Source organism: Blennius ocellaris, assembly GCF_963422515.1.
Source record: "Blennius ocellaris genome assembly, chromosome: 3".
In the NCBI taxonomy this organism is placed as follows: domain Eukaryota; kingdom Metazoa; phylum Chordata; class Actinopteri; order Blenniiformes; family Blenniidae; genus Blennius; species Blennius ocellaris.
In genome coordinates, this window is record NC_137652.1 from 11,862,388 (window position 1) to 11,876,384 (window position 13,997).

General features: G+C 41.0%; 1 protein-coding gene across 1 annotated transcript; it reads left to right on the plus strand.

Annotated features, from left to right (window-relative positions):
* Positions 1-1,815: 1,815 nt before the first annotated feature.
* lonrf1 (LON peptidase N-terminal domain and ring finger 1) lies at positions 1,816-13,995 on the plus strand. Its single transcript, XM_080494328.1, has 12 exons — positions 1,816-2,542; positions 5,168-5,286; positions 6,389-6,511; positions 8,227-8,421; positions 8,540-8,753; positions 8,950-9,055; positions 9,183-9,297; positions 9,423-9,544; positions 9,652-9,810; positions 10,037-10,199; positions 10,280-10,432; positions 12,205-13,995. Exons 1-12 carry the CDS (start codon positions 1,930-1,932, stop codon positions 12,361-12,363), a joined length of 2,241 nt encoding a protein of 746 aa, XP_080350454.1. The 5' UTR covers positions 1,816-1,929; the 3' UTR covers positions 12,364-13,995.
* The last annotated feature ends 2 nt before the right edge of the window (positions 13,996-13,997 follow it).

Genomic DNA, 13,997 nt, shown 5'->3' on the forward strand with positions numbered 1-13,997 from the left:
ACATTAAAATATAGGAATTTATTAACAGATCTTGCTGGTGGATCTTATTTTTGTACATGTATTACTTCTTTATGGACCCATAAACATACAAAAGATATAAAAGGTTAAAAAAAAAAGTTTATGTGCATTTAGGCTTATGATCCACTCTGTATTCATATGGAAATATGTGATCTGTGTAAAGTTGATTGAGGGCTACCAGCAGGCAACAGCTGTTTTGCATTGAAGAGATAATTATATAAATAGTAAATAGCAGGTCAACTGCAACTCATGCCTGACCCATTTAACTTCGGGTAAGAATAAATGTACCTTACCGTGTTTGATCCAAATCCAGGATACAGTCATATTATCCTAAATGTAGGTAAGAGGACACATGTCACAATTCACAGTGGTAATATATATGACAAAACGTATGTATGTATGTGCAGATATACCTGAAAGTACTTCCTTCTATCTTACACTAAGGCTGAAAACACATAGCTTTAAAGAAGGAAAATAATAAGTACAATCTATACAGAGATCATTTGTGTTTGTCCAGCTTTGTGACAATTCACATCGAATTGTGCTTCTTTTTAAGCTTTTTTATGTTTTCTTTCTTTTACACAATTGGATATTGTGAACATGATCCAGCATTTTTGTTTATCTTAATTTCATTTCAATTATCTTTTTTATGTGGGGTATGATGTATACATTGTAATTCTGTACCCTTTTCATAAATATAAACAATCAACTTGTTAAAGAAATCCAGGCACACAATGACCAATTAATAGATACACTTAAACTAAATGTGTTATTTTTTTATTTTATTTTATTTTTTTTAATCTTAACTTACATCTTAATCTTATGGCCAATAAAGCATCGAATGGTATTGGGCCTCCCTTAAATACGTCTCAGATTTTCTTATAGAATTTGAAACATCCAGACCTCAGGTGAAGGTCTGAAGAGGTTAACTGTGTGTATTAGACTCAGAAGTCACAAGGTGAATCAGCTTTTAATTACTATACACTAAATGGAGTGTGTTTTAAATTAGACCTTAAAACACTTGTTTGCTCAGGCATTCCATTAATCGATCGATTTCACTTATTTTATTATCTTTACCTTCATAAATCTAATCTTTTACTTTCATTATTATTCTTTTTATCCCCTTTTTAATTGCTTTGTTTTAATGTATTTCATAATTTCCTTAATTTTTAGATTGGGATACTTAATCCCCTTGTTTTAATGTTTAATAGTTGTCTGCAGTTGTTTCTATATTGTGATCTCTATGATCTACTCCTTTATACGTCAACACAATGCATAACGTTTTATTGTATTCCTGGAACAGTGCATTGCTCTTGGATTATTATTATTATTATTATTGTTATTATTATTTACAGCAGCAGACGACGATAGATAAAGAAGTTTTGTGAGATTAAACAAATTACGTAAAAACGAAAGCGTTACAAAATCGCGTTACACAAGCAGCACCGAATGTGACTTCTGTGGAAAAACTCCAAACTCTTTTCAAAACCTGCAGCCTATCACGGGATGGTAGAGGAGAAAGTGGCGACCATCATGTTTATGGGTCAGTTAACTGGATGGGGGAGAGAATGGCGTCTGTGAGGGCAGGTGAAGTTTAAGTGGAGCTGAAAGGGGGCACAGTAAATTCTGACATCAACTTCACTGCGTCTCTTCCGCAGTTACGAAACTTTCCAGCTCGAGGTTTTGTAACCGAGGCGTCCCGGCCAATCAGAGCGCCCGTTTGGGCATCACGTGGTAAGTGCTTTTTTCTTTTTTTTTTTTACGTAACGAACGAGTCTCCACGGGAAAGTCCTCTCACTACTGCTTGTAAAGGACCACGAGCAGCTGTAGAAATGTATAGAAAGGCCAACGAAAGAACCCCCACAGCTTCATAACATTATTTTTTTTCTCCCCGTCCCGGTTGTGATAATAATGTCAATCCAGTCGCAGGTGGAGGAGAGGCCGGAGGAGAGGCGCGCCTTCTTCATCGGCGCAGACTGGGACGGCAACGTCTCCGAGGAGGATGAGGAGGACCACCATCAACTTATCCTGCACAAAGCCAACACTTTAGCGTCCCAGAACTGCCTCAAAGAAGCTATCGACTGGTTCTCGGTGGCCATGCGGTACGAACCCGCACGGCCCGAGCAACTCAGCACTTTTGTGGACTGTATCCTGCACAACTTTAAGAGTAAAGCGAGCGGGCCCGAGGCGTCCTGCGGCCGGGGTCGGGACGCCGGCGACGGCGCCGGGGAGCTCGTCTTCAACTGCCCCAGCTGCCGCGGCTTCCTGGGGGAAGCCGTGACGGCGGCCTGCGGACACTCGTACTGTAAAAGGTGTTTACAACGGAGGCTCCTCTCCAAGTGCAAGCTGTGCGCCGAGCCCGTGTCGGGCGAGGAGAAAGCCAACGTGATTCTATGCGGACTCTTGGACAAATGGTTCCCGGACGAGCTGAAACTGTCCAAAACGTTAGGGGAGGTGGAGGCGTTGTGTTCGGGGGAACGCTTCAAGGACGCCGTGGCACTAGCGACCGATATTATCCAGTCAGGTGGGTGACGTGAATCACTTTTACAGCCAGGGGTGAGGAGACAGTGGTGTGTTTGGGGCGTGATTACATGACGGGAATTGTGTGGTGTGTTTTTTTTTCTTCTTCTTTTTCTTCTTTTGTGAATGAAAACTTTACATCCTTAACTGGGGCATGATCCTGCGATTGTATTTGTTGTCATTATCTCCTGCAGGGATAAGTGGAGTTCTACTGACCAACATTCATTCCGTCGCGTGTTGTTCTGGAGTCCGCGTCCTCCCATTGGCTGCTCGCGACCATGCTTACGAAATGTCACTCTTGCGCGTGCGCGCTGTCTGCGGGTTGCATAAGGGAGGTCGTGACACATATTGTGGCAGGTTTTGTAACCTATCAAGAGAGGGAGAGTGCTTATATTTTGTAATTGTCATGGCCGTTACAAACCGTGGTTTCATAAGTCATTTATTCAGGTTACATATGTAACCTGATAGTAGATAACATGTCGGTGGTGTGCAATGTTGCAGCGTGTGGCGTGACTGAACGGGATAAAGAGTTCATCACGCATGATATCCTCCTTTGATTGCACACTCCAACGAACCGTTCTGAATCTAAGTTACATTGCACAGAGGCGCATTGTGCTCCATAGGCAAAAATACAAAGATCTATCAAATACCCTCCTAAAAATAAAAATCAAGATCAACATGATCGCCACTACTCATTATTATTATTATTATTATTATCTCTTAATGCTGTTCAGTATTCTCTACAATCATGACTCCAGTAAAACCGGAAACTGCCAATCACTGTTTGATTAAAAACATAGAAAGTACTACAAATACTATGCCTTGCCCTTGTGAACTAGAAAGTATAAATACACCCTGAAATGCCAAGGTGCATTGTGGGTGCAGCCTGGGAGGTAGAGCAGGCTTCTTTTTTTTTTTTTCTCAACCAAATTATCAGTCTGATTCTCCTGCAGAAAACCTTCCTGTTCAGGTTGGGGCAAATAGAAGTGGTGCACACAACATCCCTGTAAATGTACCGACTTACAGCACATCAGCTTGATTGCTATCTGTCAATCTTAGTGCGATATAATAGCCAATGTAATCTGCTGTATCCATATTGACCTTTGTTATGCAAACATTTAAGAGCAGTATGCCATTTTTTTAGGACACAATATCCTGAGCTCCACATGAGCTCAAAGAAGTCAAGTTTATCCAACAAAATGTATTTGTATTAATCAGTGAATAGTTTTGGTAATGTTAAAACTAAACATTTAGTTATTTGTTTTTTGTGTTCTGTAACGACAGATTCCACATTGAGCTGTTTAAAGGTGTTGAAGACCATATGTTTTTGCCAATATGAGACATCCTTACACACATTTGATTGATTTGGAACTCGTTCCTCAGCTCTAATTCTGATGAGTCAGAGTTTGAGAGCTAAAGTATTGGGCAAAGCATTGTATATCTTGGCTCCACTTCCACATGTAACAAAAACCAGTGACTTCTTTCCATTCAAAGGATCCATTTGTTTGCTGTACTGTATTACAGCACCAGAGGTTTTGATACAGCGAAAGTAAAAAGCAATGGACGATATCATACCACCACTATGTGTTGCACAACCAGCAGTATCTGTCACAGCCTGTTAACATTTTCTGCGTAGCCTTCAAGAAGCGTCCTGGTTCTGTCTGTACATCGCGTTCTGACCCGGAAGACTGCCACTGGAACACTGAGCCAAGGATGTGGACTGCGAGTGATTCAGTCACGCCACCTGCTTTTGACACTGCTTTTCCACAGTGGCGGAAGAAGGAGGCACATTCCCAGATAGCCTTGTGCATTTCACTGATATTCTAAAGAGCAATATCAGCAGTGGTGGGGATTTGAATGCGTTTTACATTGGGGGGGAAAAAATAGATCCACTCCTTCATTTGTCTCAGTTAAAAGTGTTGCATCATGAGGATTTATTGTACGCTGAGAAATTTGAACTAAAAACACAAAACTGACTACACCTCTGAGGTAACGTCATCTTTGAGTCAGTCATGTGTGCAGGACAGACTGCTGTCGAAGGAATGCCTCATCATGTCTGAATCTGAAATTTGTCTGCGTCCCAAAAAATACACGCGTATATATCTTTACTTCAGATAAATCCTTTGTTCACAAAAACTGTCTGCCTATATGCCAAATATTCCTTAATAAGATTTCATAATGATGATAATAAACAACCAGCTTCAAAAGGCCAGTTGTTTGCTGTTAAAGTACATTTGAGATTTTGAGTTGGAAAAATAGATCTAAAAAAATCCACTGACTTGCTCTTTAAAACTTCAGCTGCATTTCCTTCCGCTTGAGAAGAAGGGATTTCCATCGTTGTTATCTGATGTGTGGTTGTGATGTTGATATGTATTGTATGACCTGCAGGGTATTTTCTATGCTTAACGTAGGTAAACGGTAGCTGTCTGTGCACTTACAAGAGGCTCGGGCATGTACATTTCAATGTAATGTCAGGGATTGCACGGGTGTTACTTATGTAAGATAGTCAAACTTGCATGACCTTTCCAGTGCTAAAAGGAAACTCTCGATACGTAAACATTTGTTTTTGTCAGTGAAGATTTTTATTTTTTTTTTTAAACATCTTTCCTTTCCCTTACTCCCACCACAGATTCAGATCCAACGATGGTGGCGCGACTGTCTCGGGCGGAAGCGTACACGACTCTTAAACAGTATCATCTGGCTTTGGAAGACACTGAGTATTGCCTCAGGTCTGGCTCTTCTGCTGAAGTAAGTCACACAGTCATTTGTTACCTCACCCTAAACATAAAAATATATTAACCGATAAGCTTTACTGCACTTTCCCTGCCAGAGTCATGTTTATGTGGATGATCCAGAATAACACTTTGGCTGAAACAATCAACAAAGTAATGACATTAGCATTACAGTATTTGTTTGTAATTCCACTGGAGTCTCTGCCAATCACATGGTTGGTGCCAAAGTTAAAGGTGGCGTTGCCAGGTTTTGTTTGTCGGCTGACACAAGCGGTTTTTTTTTTTACTCACTGGGATCCGGCTTGTGTTCGGCTGGCGGTAGTCTTCTGATATGTTGGTCAGCCAACCGGTTCCAAGAACGGTTTATTTTAAGACGTTAATGATTGTGAATTGTAGGTCAGTTAAGAGGTTTTATTCAATCATTCATTTGTCTGTTTCAATGTTATCTTGTTAACGTTTACGTTTTCTGTTGGAAGGATTGTTTTGGTAACTTTGTAACAGTAAAAGTTTTTGAGATGGTGACGAAGAAGACAATGATTAAGGTCAAAGTTGTTAATGACTGACTGTGTTGAAGCGGACGGTATAACATGGAGTACTGATTTATGCCGTTACTAAAATCATGCTACATTATGTCTGATTTGTTGATTTTTTATATCGACAAACATCAGTTTCAGATTTTTGAGTAGACTGCCGCTTGTAATGAATTAGTTTTTAGTTTTCAGGTAGGACTTCGTTTTGCTATGATTTCTCATTTTAGCCTTTTATTCTTCTGCTTTATCAGGCTTCACGTGTGAGGCAGCATTATGTATTGCATAACTTTATTGTATATTTCACTGAAATGCATATGAATATAAACCTGAAATGTTGAGATGAAAATAAAATAAAATCCATTGTGAGGTAAAGGCACACTATGTAAATATAAAATGTCAATTAAGATTTCTGTGCACAGGATGTTCATTCCTACCGACAGCAGCCTTGTTTCAAAGTATAAATCTGATTGTGTGCACATAGATGCGGACACAGTCCCAATAGAGGGCAATGGAGAGAGAAAACCGTCTTAGTGACAATCAGTTCTGACGCAGAAGTCAAATAGCCGTCTCTCCTCTCTGCCCTCACAGGCTTTGTTCAGGAAAGCGATGGTCCTGCATGAGATGGGCCAAGTGGATGAGTCTCTCCAAGTCTTCCTCCACTGTCTGGCTGTGAACGCGGACTTCCCCTGCGCTAAAAGACAAGTGGAAAAGGTGAGGCTGTTTAAAGAGGAATGATTCATTTGCTGGCAGTTTGTGGGAAAAATCAAAGATATGTTGCTTTTGCTCATCTCACTGAAGTGAGATACGGAGCGTCAGCTGAGGTCACATTCTCCATAGAGGCCGTGGTGAGTTGCACGCTGCATTGGTGTTTGTACTTTCAGGCTTTAGGGAAGAATGAGCGTCTTAGTTCTTTGACTTGATAGATGCAACATAAGGTTGTAATCTTTACAGGACAAACCCAAGTGCTGTGTTATTACATTGCATATTTGCTGTTGTACTAGATTGACTCAATCGTCCCTCGTCTTGCCATGGATCATAAAACCCTACTTAAGTCTAATTCCAAAACAAACACTGCAGTTGCCCAAATGGATGTCTTATTTTTAAACACGCATTTTTATGAAAGGACCTTTAGTAAAGCTGTTTTTTTTTTATTAGATTACACATTGTACTCATATTATTCTGGTAATTTATACTTAAATAAGGAAATCTCTTGTGAGAAAAATTCTTAAAGCTATCATAGCTATTGCCAAATATAACTAGCACTGAATTCATGTGGAAATACTAATCATCGTACAATTAATTTCACACTTGTCGCTGTTTGACAAGAAGTTAATACAAATAACATTGTTGTAGGATGATGTCAAACATTTTTCACGTTTAGAGCTCAAAGGCAAAACAGTCGTGATCAGAAAGGTTGTTCCAATTGCTTTCAACTATACACGATTACGGGAAACTGTCAGACATGCCTTATTTTTCTACCTTCTCAGAATAAAACAATTTTCTGTCTCCTTCAGTGGTCATATGTCATGGAGTTACATAAGTGGTTCTCGGGTGAGATCTTGTGACTCTAATAAGTGATGCTAACAGCATTAGGCAGAGCACATCAATGGAGTTACATAAATCACAGAAACCTAAATAATAAATGGGCCTCACATGTTTTAATCATAACGTGACGATTGTCATCCTGCGATTCAACAATTGCAAAATTCAACTCATTACAAAATGTTGGTGTTTTTGCAACTTCATGTTTGATGTTTTCACCCGGTGAACAAAGAGGGTTTCCATACCAAAATAAATTAAGCAGCGGCATAATGAAAATGTCATCTATTGGCTGCCTTGTCATAATTTAATGCCTCACTTAGAGATGACATCCATCATGGGGTGTTGGAGCAACTCCCAGCTGGCAGTGGTGAAGGTCGGGTACATGGTGAATAGGCCGCAGCAGTCTGTCACGGGGCAAACAGACAGACAGTCACACAATTTACGCTCACCTGTTAAACTTGCATGTGGTTTTGGACCAATTTACTGGGAGAATTCCACATGAAAATGTGCAAACTTTGTAAAGAGAGGCCCCAACTCAAACCATGGATATTGTTGCTGAGAGACGAGAGCGATGACCACGACGACACCATCCGAACTCTTTATGTGATGATGAAGCATTGAAATATACCGATGAAAGATAAACAATAATGACTAATCTCTAGCACCTTCACCTGACTGGGAACACAGTTATTGGAAAGAAGTACACTTGCTGTGTGATTCATCAAGCCTTTTGATTCGAGGTCACATTCTGTGCAGTCGGCTAAGTTCAGCTGTGATGTTGTGGTTATAAAACTGGATTGTTTTCCATCACTACAAACTCGTACGTGGTACATTTTGAAACCCATTCAAATCCAATCAAATGACGAACGAAACGCCTTCTACAGATCCTGTGTGACTTGCTGTCCCCGGCTGATAAGAACGTCAAGGTCGGCCTGAGGGAAACGACCCACAACACGCTGCCACACTTGCGCAGTAAAACCGTTGCTGCCGACGCTGAAGCCGAACCACAGAGCCCCGTCCAGAGACGACACCAACACCAGGCCCACGCTGCCTCTGCACACCATCTGGAAAACCAGGAGGTACTGGCACATTGAATAATGATTCAGAACTCATGAGTCCAGTCAAAGCAGATGTTGCCTCACCCGTTGAGGAACTACCGTCTTCCTCTTACTCTTAATCTTCTGTCATTCTATCCAGAAACGCTGGGAAAGTCTGGAGCGTCCCGGTCTGAGTCGCGCTCATTCACTACGGATGCATGGCTACGGCTTTTGGGAGGAGGGGCTCAAAAGAGTTTGTTCTGCTCCTCAACTGGGAGACCAGGAGAAGGGGAGTCTACTGAAGAGGAAGCTGTCGGTATCAGACATAGAGCCCTGTGTTGTGGACAATGGCAGTGGCAAACATAAAAAACAAGGTGTGTTAAAATCTGATCTCTTCTGCTACTAATGTTTCAGCAACGTCATCAATAAATACTCAAAACCTGAATAATAATAGAACTAATAAACTGTTGAATTAATGCTTAGTGCATGCATCTATATGGATACTAACGTTTCATGAAGAAGCATTATATGTATTCAGGTGATGAACACCTTCTCCCTCACTCTGTACAGGTTTGGCAACCGACTCTAAACAGCAGATAACCAAAGCTAAAACCTGCAGAAGTGTTCCTGAGCATCAGCTGGATGCCAACGATTTGGAGTGCTCCCTCTGCATGAGGTAAGGACACACTGGTGCTAGACATCAGCTTACATCAGCACTGCTATAAATCAACCAACAGGGAGACTGCCGAACAACCTGCTGATTTTATTTTTTCTCCCCCCCCCACATCTTTGACTGGATTCAGATTGTTCTACGAGCCCGTGACGACACCGTGTGGCCACACCTTCTGTAAAAAGTGCCTGGAACGGTGCTTGGATCATACGCCTCAGTGTCCGCTCTGTAAAGAGAGTCTGAAAGAGGTGAGAGACCAGCCTTTGTCTGGATATTAAGTGTTTTCCGTTGAGTGACCACACTGTACTAGTGGAAGCATGCTTTCTTTTTCATTCTGTTTTGCAATCAATAATATAGATTTTACTCTTTCCAGTATCTAGCATGTAGGAAGTACGTGGTGACAACGGTCTTGGACACGCTAATCAAACAGTATTTGAGTCAGGAGTATGCGGAGAGGGCAAAAACACATCTGGAGGAGACCAGAGAGCTTTCTGAGTAAGCAGCTCATTCTGTTCATCTCTACGTCGACCAGCGAATGTTCAGGATCAAGTGTCTGAAGTGCCTCTCTCTCTCTCTCTCTCTTTTGATTCCTTTTCCCACAGCCTGACCAAGAATGTGCCTATCTTTGTGTGTACCATGGCTTACCCAACTGTGCCTTGTCCCCTGCACGTCTTCGAGCCCCGCTATCGCCTCATGATCCGCCGCTGCATGGAAACAGGCACGCGGCAGTTTGGGATGTGTATCAATGATCCACAGAAAGGGTGAGCGAGCACACACGCATACAAAATGTTTATTTGTGGATTAATTACGATGCATACAACAGATATTATAGGACACGCGTGAAAAGAGAGAAAGTTGCCTTTATGGATTTTCTATGTATGCCAACATCTCTTCATATAAATGGACCTGTGTGGCATTTTGATTAACCATTGGAACAATCTGCAGCAGCCTCATCATCTAAATAAACCATTGTTTTCTTCCTTGCAGATTTGTAGACTACGGCTGCATGCTTATCATCAGGAGTGTCCATTTCCTCCCCGATGGACGTTCAGTAGTCGACACTATTGGAGGAAAACGCTTCCGTGTTCTGTCGAGAGGAACGAAAGATGGTTACAGCACTGCTGACATTGAGCACTTGAAAGACAGCAAAGTATGAAACATTCTTAGAAGATGTTCCCAGTTTTCCTACCAAAGTGTTGCTTTATTAATGGGTCAATTTTCACCTGATAGGTGGAGGACAGCGAGGAACAAGAGAGACTACAAGAACTGCACGATGAAGTGTACGAGCAGGCCCGAGTCTGGTTCCAGAACCTCAAGATCCGCTTCCACAACCAGATCCTGCAGCACTTCGGACCAATGCCAGCACGAGAACCTGACATCCAGGTACAACTCCGACACAGTGCAGCCATACTCTCACACCTCGCCATTTAATAATCCCTGAGCAATCCCCATATATTTAGCAGCTAATTTGTATTACGATGAAGCTCGTTGAGCTGAGAGATGTTTGTTTGGGTTTAACCGCAAAGCCGGCTGTGTTGACTGTTGTGAACAGAATGCTCAAATCTGTGGCGTGCAAAGCTGTAAGCCATAGATCATTCATCATAACGAAGCTTTTTGAGATGATGTTTACATAATAGATCTCCCACCACCTCAGTAGGAGTGAGTGAGTGCATGTTAATATGACCATAAACAGGATTTTTCTACCGAAATATTTATACTGAGGTTGTAGTAAGTGGCAGATTTGAGCCAGATTGAAGGAGGATCCTGATGTACTGGCCCTCTCGTGTGTGTGTTAATGACGTGTTCATCAACGTCATTCCAGTCAACCTCCTCAATACTAATCATGGAGATGACAGCCTTAAAACTACATTTTAGAGTTGGTCTTTTCATCCACCTTCTATACTACTTTATCCTTTTCAGGATCACGGTTTAAAGTTATTATTTCTGCAAAACTACACTTAATGTTGAATCTATTGTATCGGATCACAGTAGAACGTACAAGTGTGCCTGATGGGAGTGGCTGGTTAGTTTGTCTCGGACAAACAGTGATTTCATTTTCTAAATACAGTAGGATTTGTCAAGCTTTTACTACTCGTGCCTGTAATACAAGCCACTTTCTGAGTCTATAATTGGAGCGTCTCCTGACACACTTGCCTTTTGGGGGAACCCACATTACCGTGGATTCACCTGCCTTAAGAAGAATTAATGGAGCACACACTTGCTGAGTGCGCTCCTCTGTGGCTCTGGCCTGCACCCTGAGGCGCTGAAGGGGATTACCAATCTCTTCTTAGGACAACTGTGGGTGGGGTCTGTTGACAATATAGGCTAAAGAGCTTAATGGGGGCCCTCATACCTAATCCCACTGGTCCTGTTGCGTCAGAGCAGTGTCATGACAAGAATCCCCAAAGCGACCATGTGAACACTTAACTAAAAAAAACATATATAGATATACATGCTTTTGGTGCAGTTATGTAATTTCTAAGCATATTTAACCCAGAGCATTACTCACATTTTGTTTTGTTAATGGTCCCAACATTTCTCTAAAAATGAGAGGAAGCAGACGTCAACCAAAAGTCCTTCTGAGCACATTTTGTAACAGGCTCAGGCTGTCAGTAACTCCAGGAAACGGTTTCCTTCAGCTGTGCAACTATGATGCAGGATTGCATTCCTGTGTGGAGGACTGTGAAGGATCAGGGGTGTGTTATCTCATGTCTGTGTCAGGGATGTTCAGTACGTCATTTATTTTCAGCTATGGAACCGAATGTGCTGAAATTCTAAACAAACTGTAGAGGAAGAAGCTTGGCGCTAGTTCAAAGTGATAAAAAGAAAAAACAACCAAAAAACTATAAATGTATGTTATGTGAGCAGATTAGTTTGAAGCAGAGCTATGGATAAATAGCTTTTCTTCGTGCATAATGTCTTAACACCACAAGTGGGCTGTTAGGGGAACAATGAAACCTTTGTACTATAAATAGTGTCACAAATCCCTGAATGGAAGTCGCACAGGGGCTTTCGACGTGTAGATCCCTGGAATACCGGTTTCTATTACTTGTTTTATATATATATGTTAAATATTGGTTGCATGCTGATGAGGAACAAAACAAAACAAAATCTTTTTGTTGAAGCTCTCTTTCCTCTCTCCATCTTTCCGGTAGGCCACTCCCAACGGTCCAGCTTGCTGCTGGTGGCTGCTGGCGGTTCTGCCTATTGACCCTCGGTACCAGCTCTCTGTCCTATCAATGACCAGCCTCAAAGAGCGCCTGGTGAAGATCCAACAAATCCTCACCTACCTGCAGAGCATCCCCAGTGACTAGAGCTTCCCAGTAAATCACATCTTTCCAACTTTAAAGTGACATTCAAAGGAACCTTCTCTCAGCATCTCACCGAACTTTTTGTTTCCACTGCCAGCTGTTCTTATTTAATTCTTCCTGCTGCAATACGAGATCCCGCCGTTATTTAGCAGCGATACAGTCCAACCACCTCAGGGAGACTTCCGATGACGCATTTGTTTAAAATTAAGAGGCAAATGTGACATTATCTGTTCTCGTTCTCAATGAACGTCGTTTTTATCAGACCTTGCTGAATGATTGAAGGGAAGTCAAAGGGGCAGGTTGTTCTGCAATTGGATGATAATATTTTGTTGATGCTGTTGAAGATGACAAACAGTCATCTCTGTTTTGTGATTCGTATGTACGGACCCGAGGTGAAGAAAATCCAACGATTTTGTTGTATCGTCTGTGTGGTAACACGGGTGAGAGGAAGTTTCTTTTTCCTTTTGTCTTGTTGGGGTTTGTTTGCAGGAATGATGAAGTGACTGAAACAAAATCCTGAATGCTGAAAGTTAAAAACAAAAACAAAAACATGCCGATAAAATGTTGGTGACAAACTATTTATGGAGAACATGTTAAAGTCCCTAAAGAGAATTACCCTTTATTGTGAAGAGATTTATGCAAAACAAAGTGCATCCTAGTGACTGGTGTGTGCACCAAACAAAGTATTACTATCACTCTTCTCGCTTCCCTACCATGCTTTACTTCCATCATTGATTCTTCTGAGTGACCCTCTTAAAAAAAAAAACACAAAAAAACCCCGACAATCTGTGTTTCTTCCCAATTTATTTATTTTTTTTTTTACTTTCTTCCAGTTTTTCATGCATTTTGTTCTTCCGGGTTTAGGTTTCAAGAATCTTGTTGCACTGGAGTCTGTTTTCTTATCATCTCTTCCTGTGGCAGCCTCTGGATTGGCTCCGTCTTCTCGTCTCCAATTTCCTCAGTTAACTTTCAATCACAAAAATTAAAAACAAAAAAAAATCTTCCACTTGTATTACCGTAGCGCCCCCCACCCCAAAAAAGTGTGAGGTTTTTGCTGTGAAATTGTAGGTCTTCTTATACGTGTCTTCTTTAAACCAAAAATCCAGAGTCTCATTGAAATACCCTTAATTCTTTTATCAAATAAAATCTCATGTATTTATACATTCTGCCCTTGCATTTGTATCCGAAAATTCTAAGTGAGTCTTGCAATATTTTGACCAAACAAAACAATAATGGCATATAATCAGTAAATGGGTTCATTACAAGCTGCTCTCTACTGACTTGGAGTGCAGGACAGAACTTGTAGCGCTGCAGTCCGGGGGCTGCTTTTGCCTTACACCGTCTGGCATTGTGGTTTGAATACCAAAATGCTTTGGCTTGGTTACCATTCCCTTTTTTTTTTGCCATAGCATGAAGTATGTATTAATTATATATTGTCTTTTCTTTTAGTTGGTTAAATCAACCGTGTGTTTAGGTGAGAAATTTAAAAACGATTACGTAAAGGTTGATATATATATATATATATATATATATATATGAACCATTTGTACAAATTTTTTTTTTTTTTTGAGAGAGAGAGAAAGATCTCTTTGCTTTTTGCTCAGTTTTTTTTAACTTATCAGTTTTCAATAATAAAT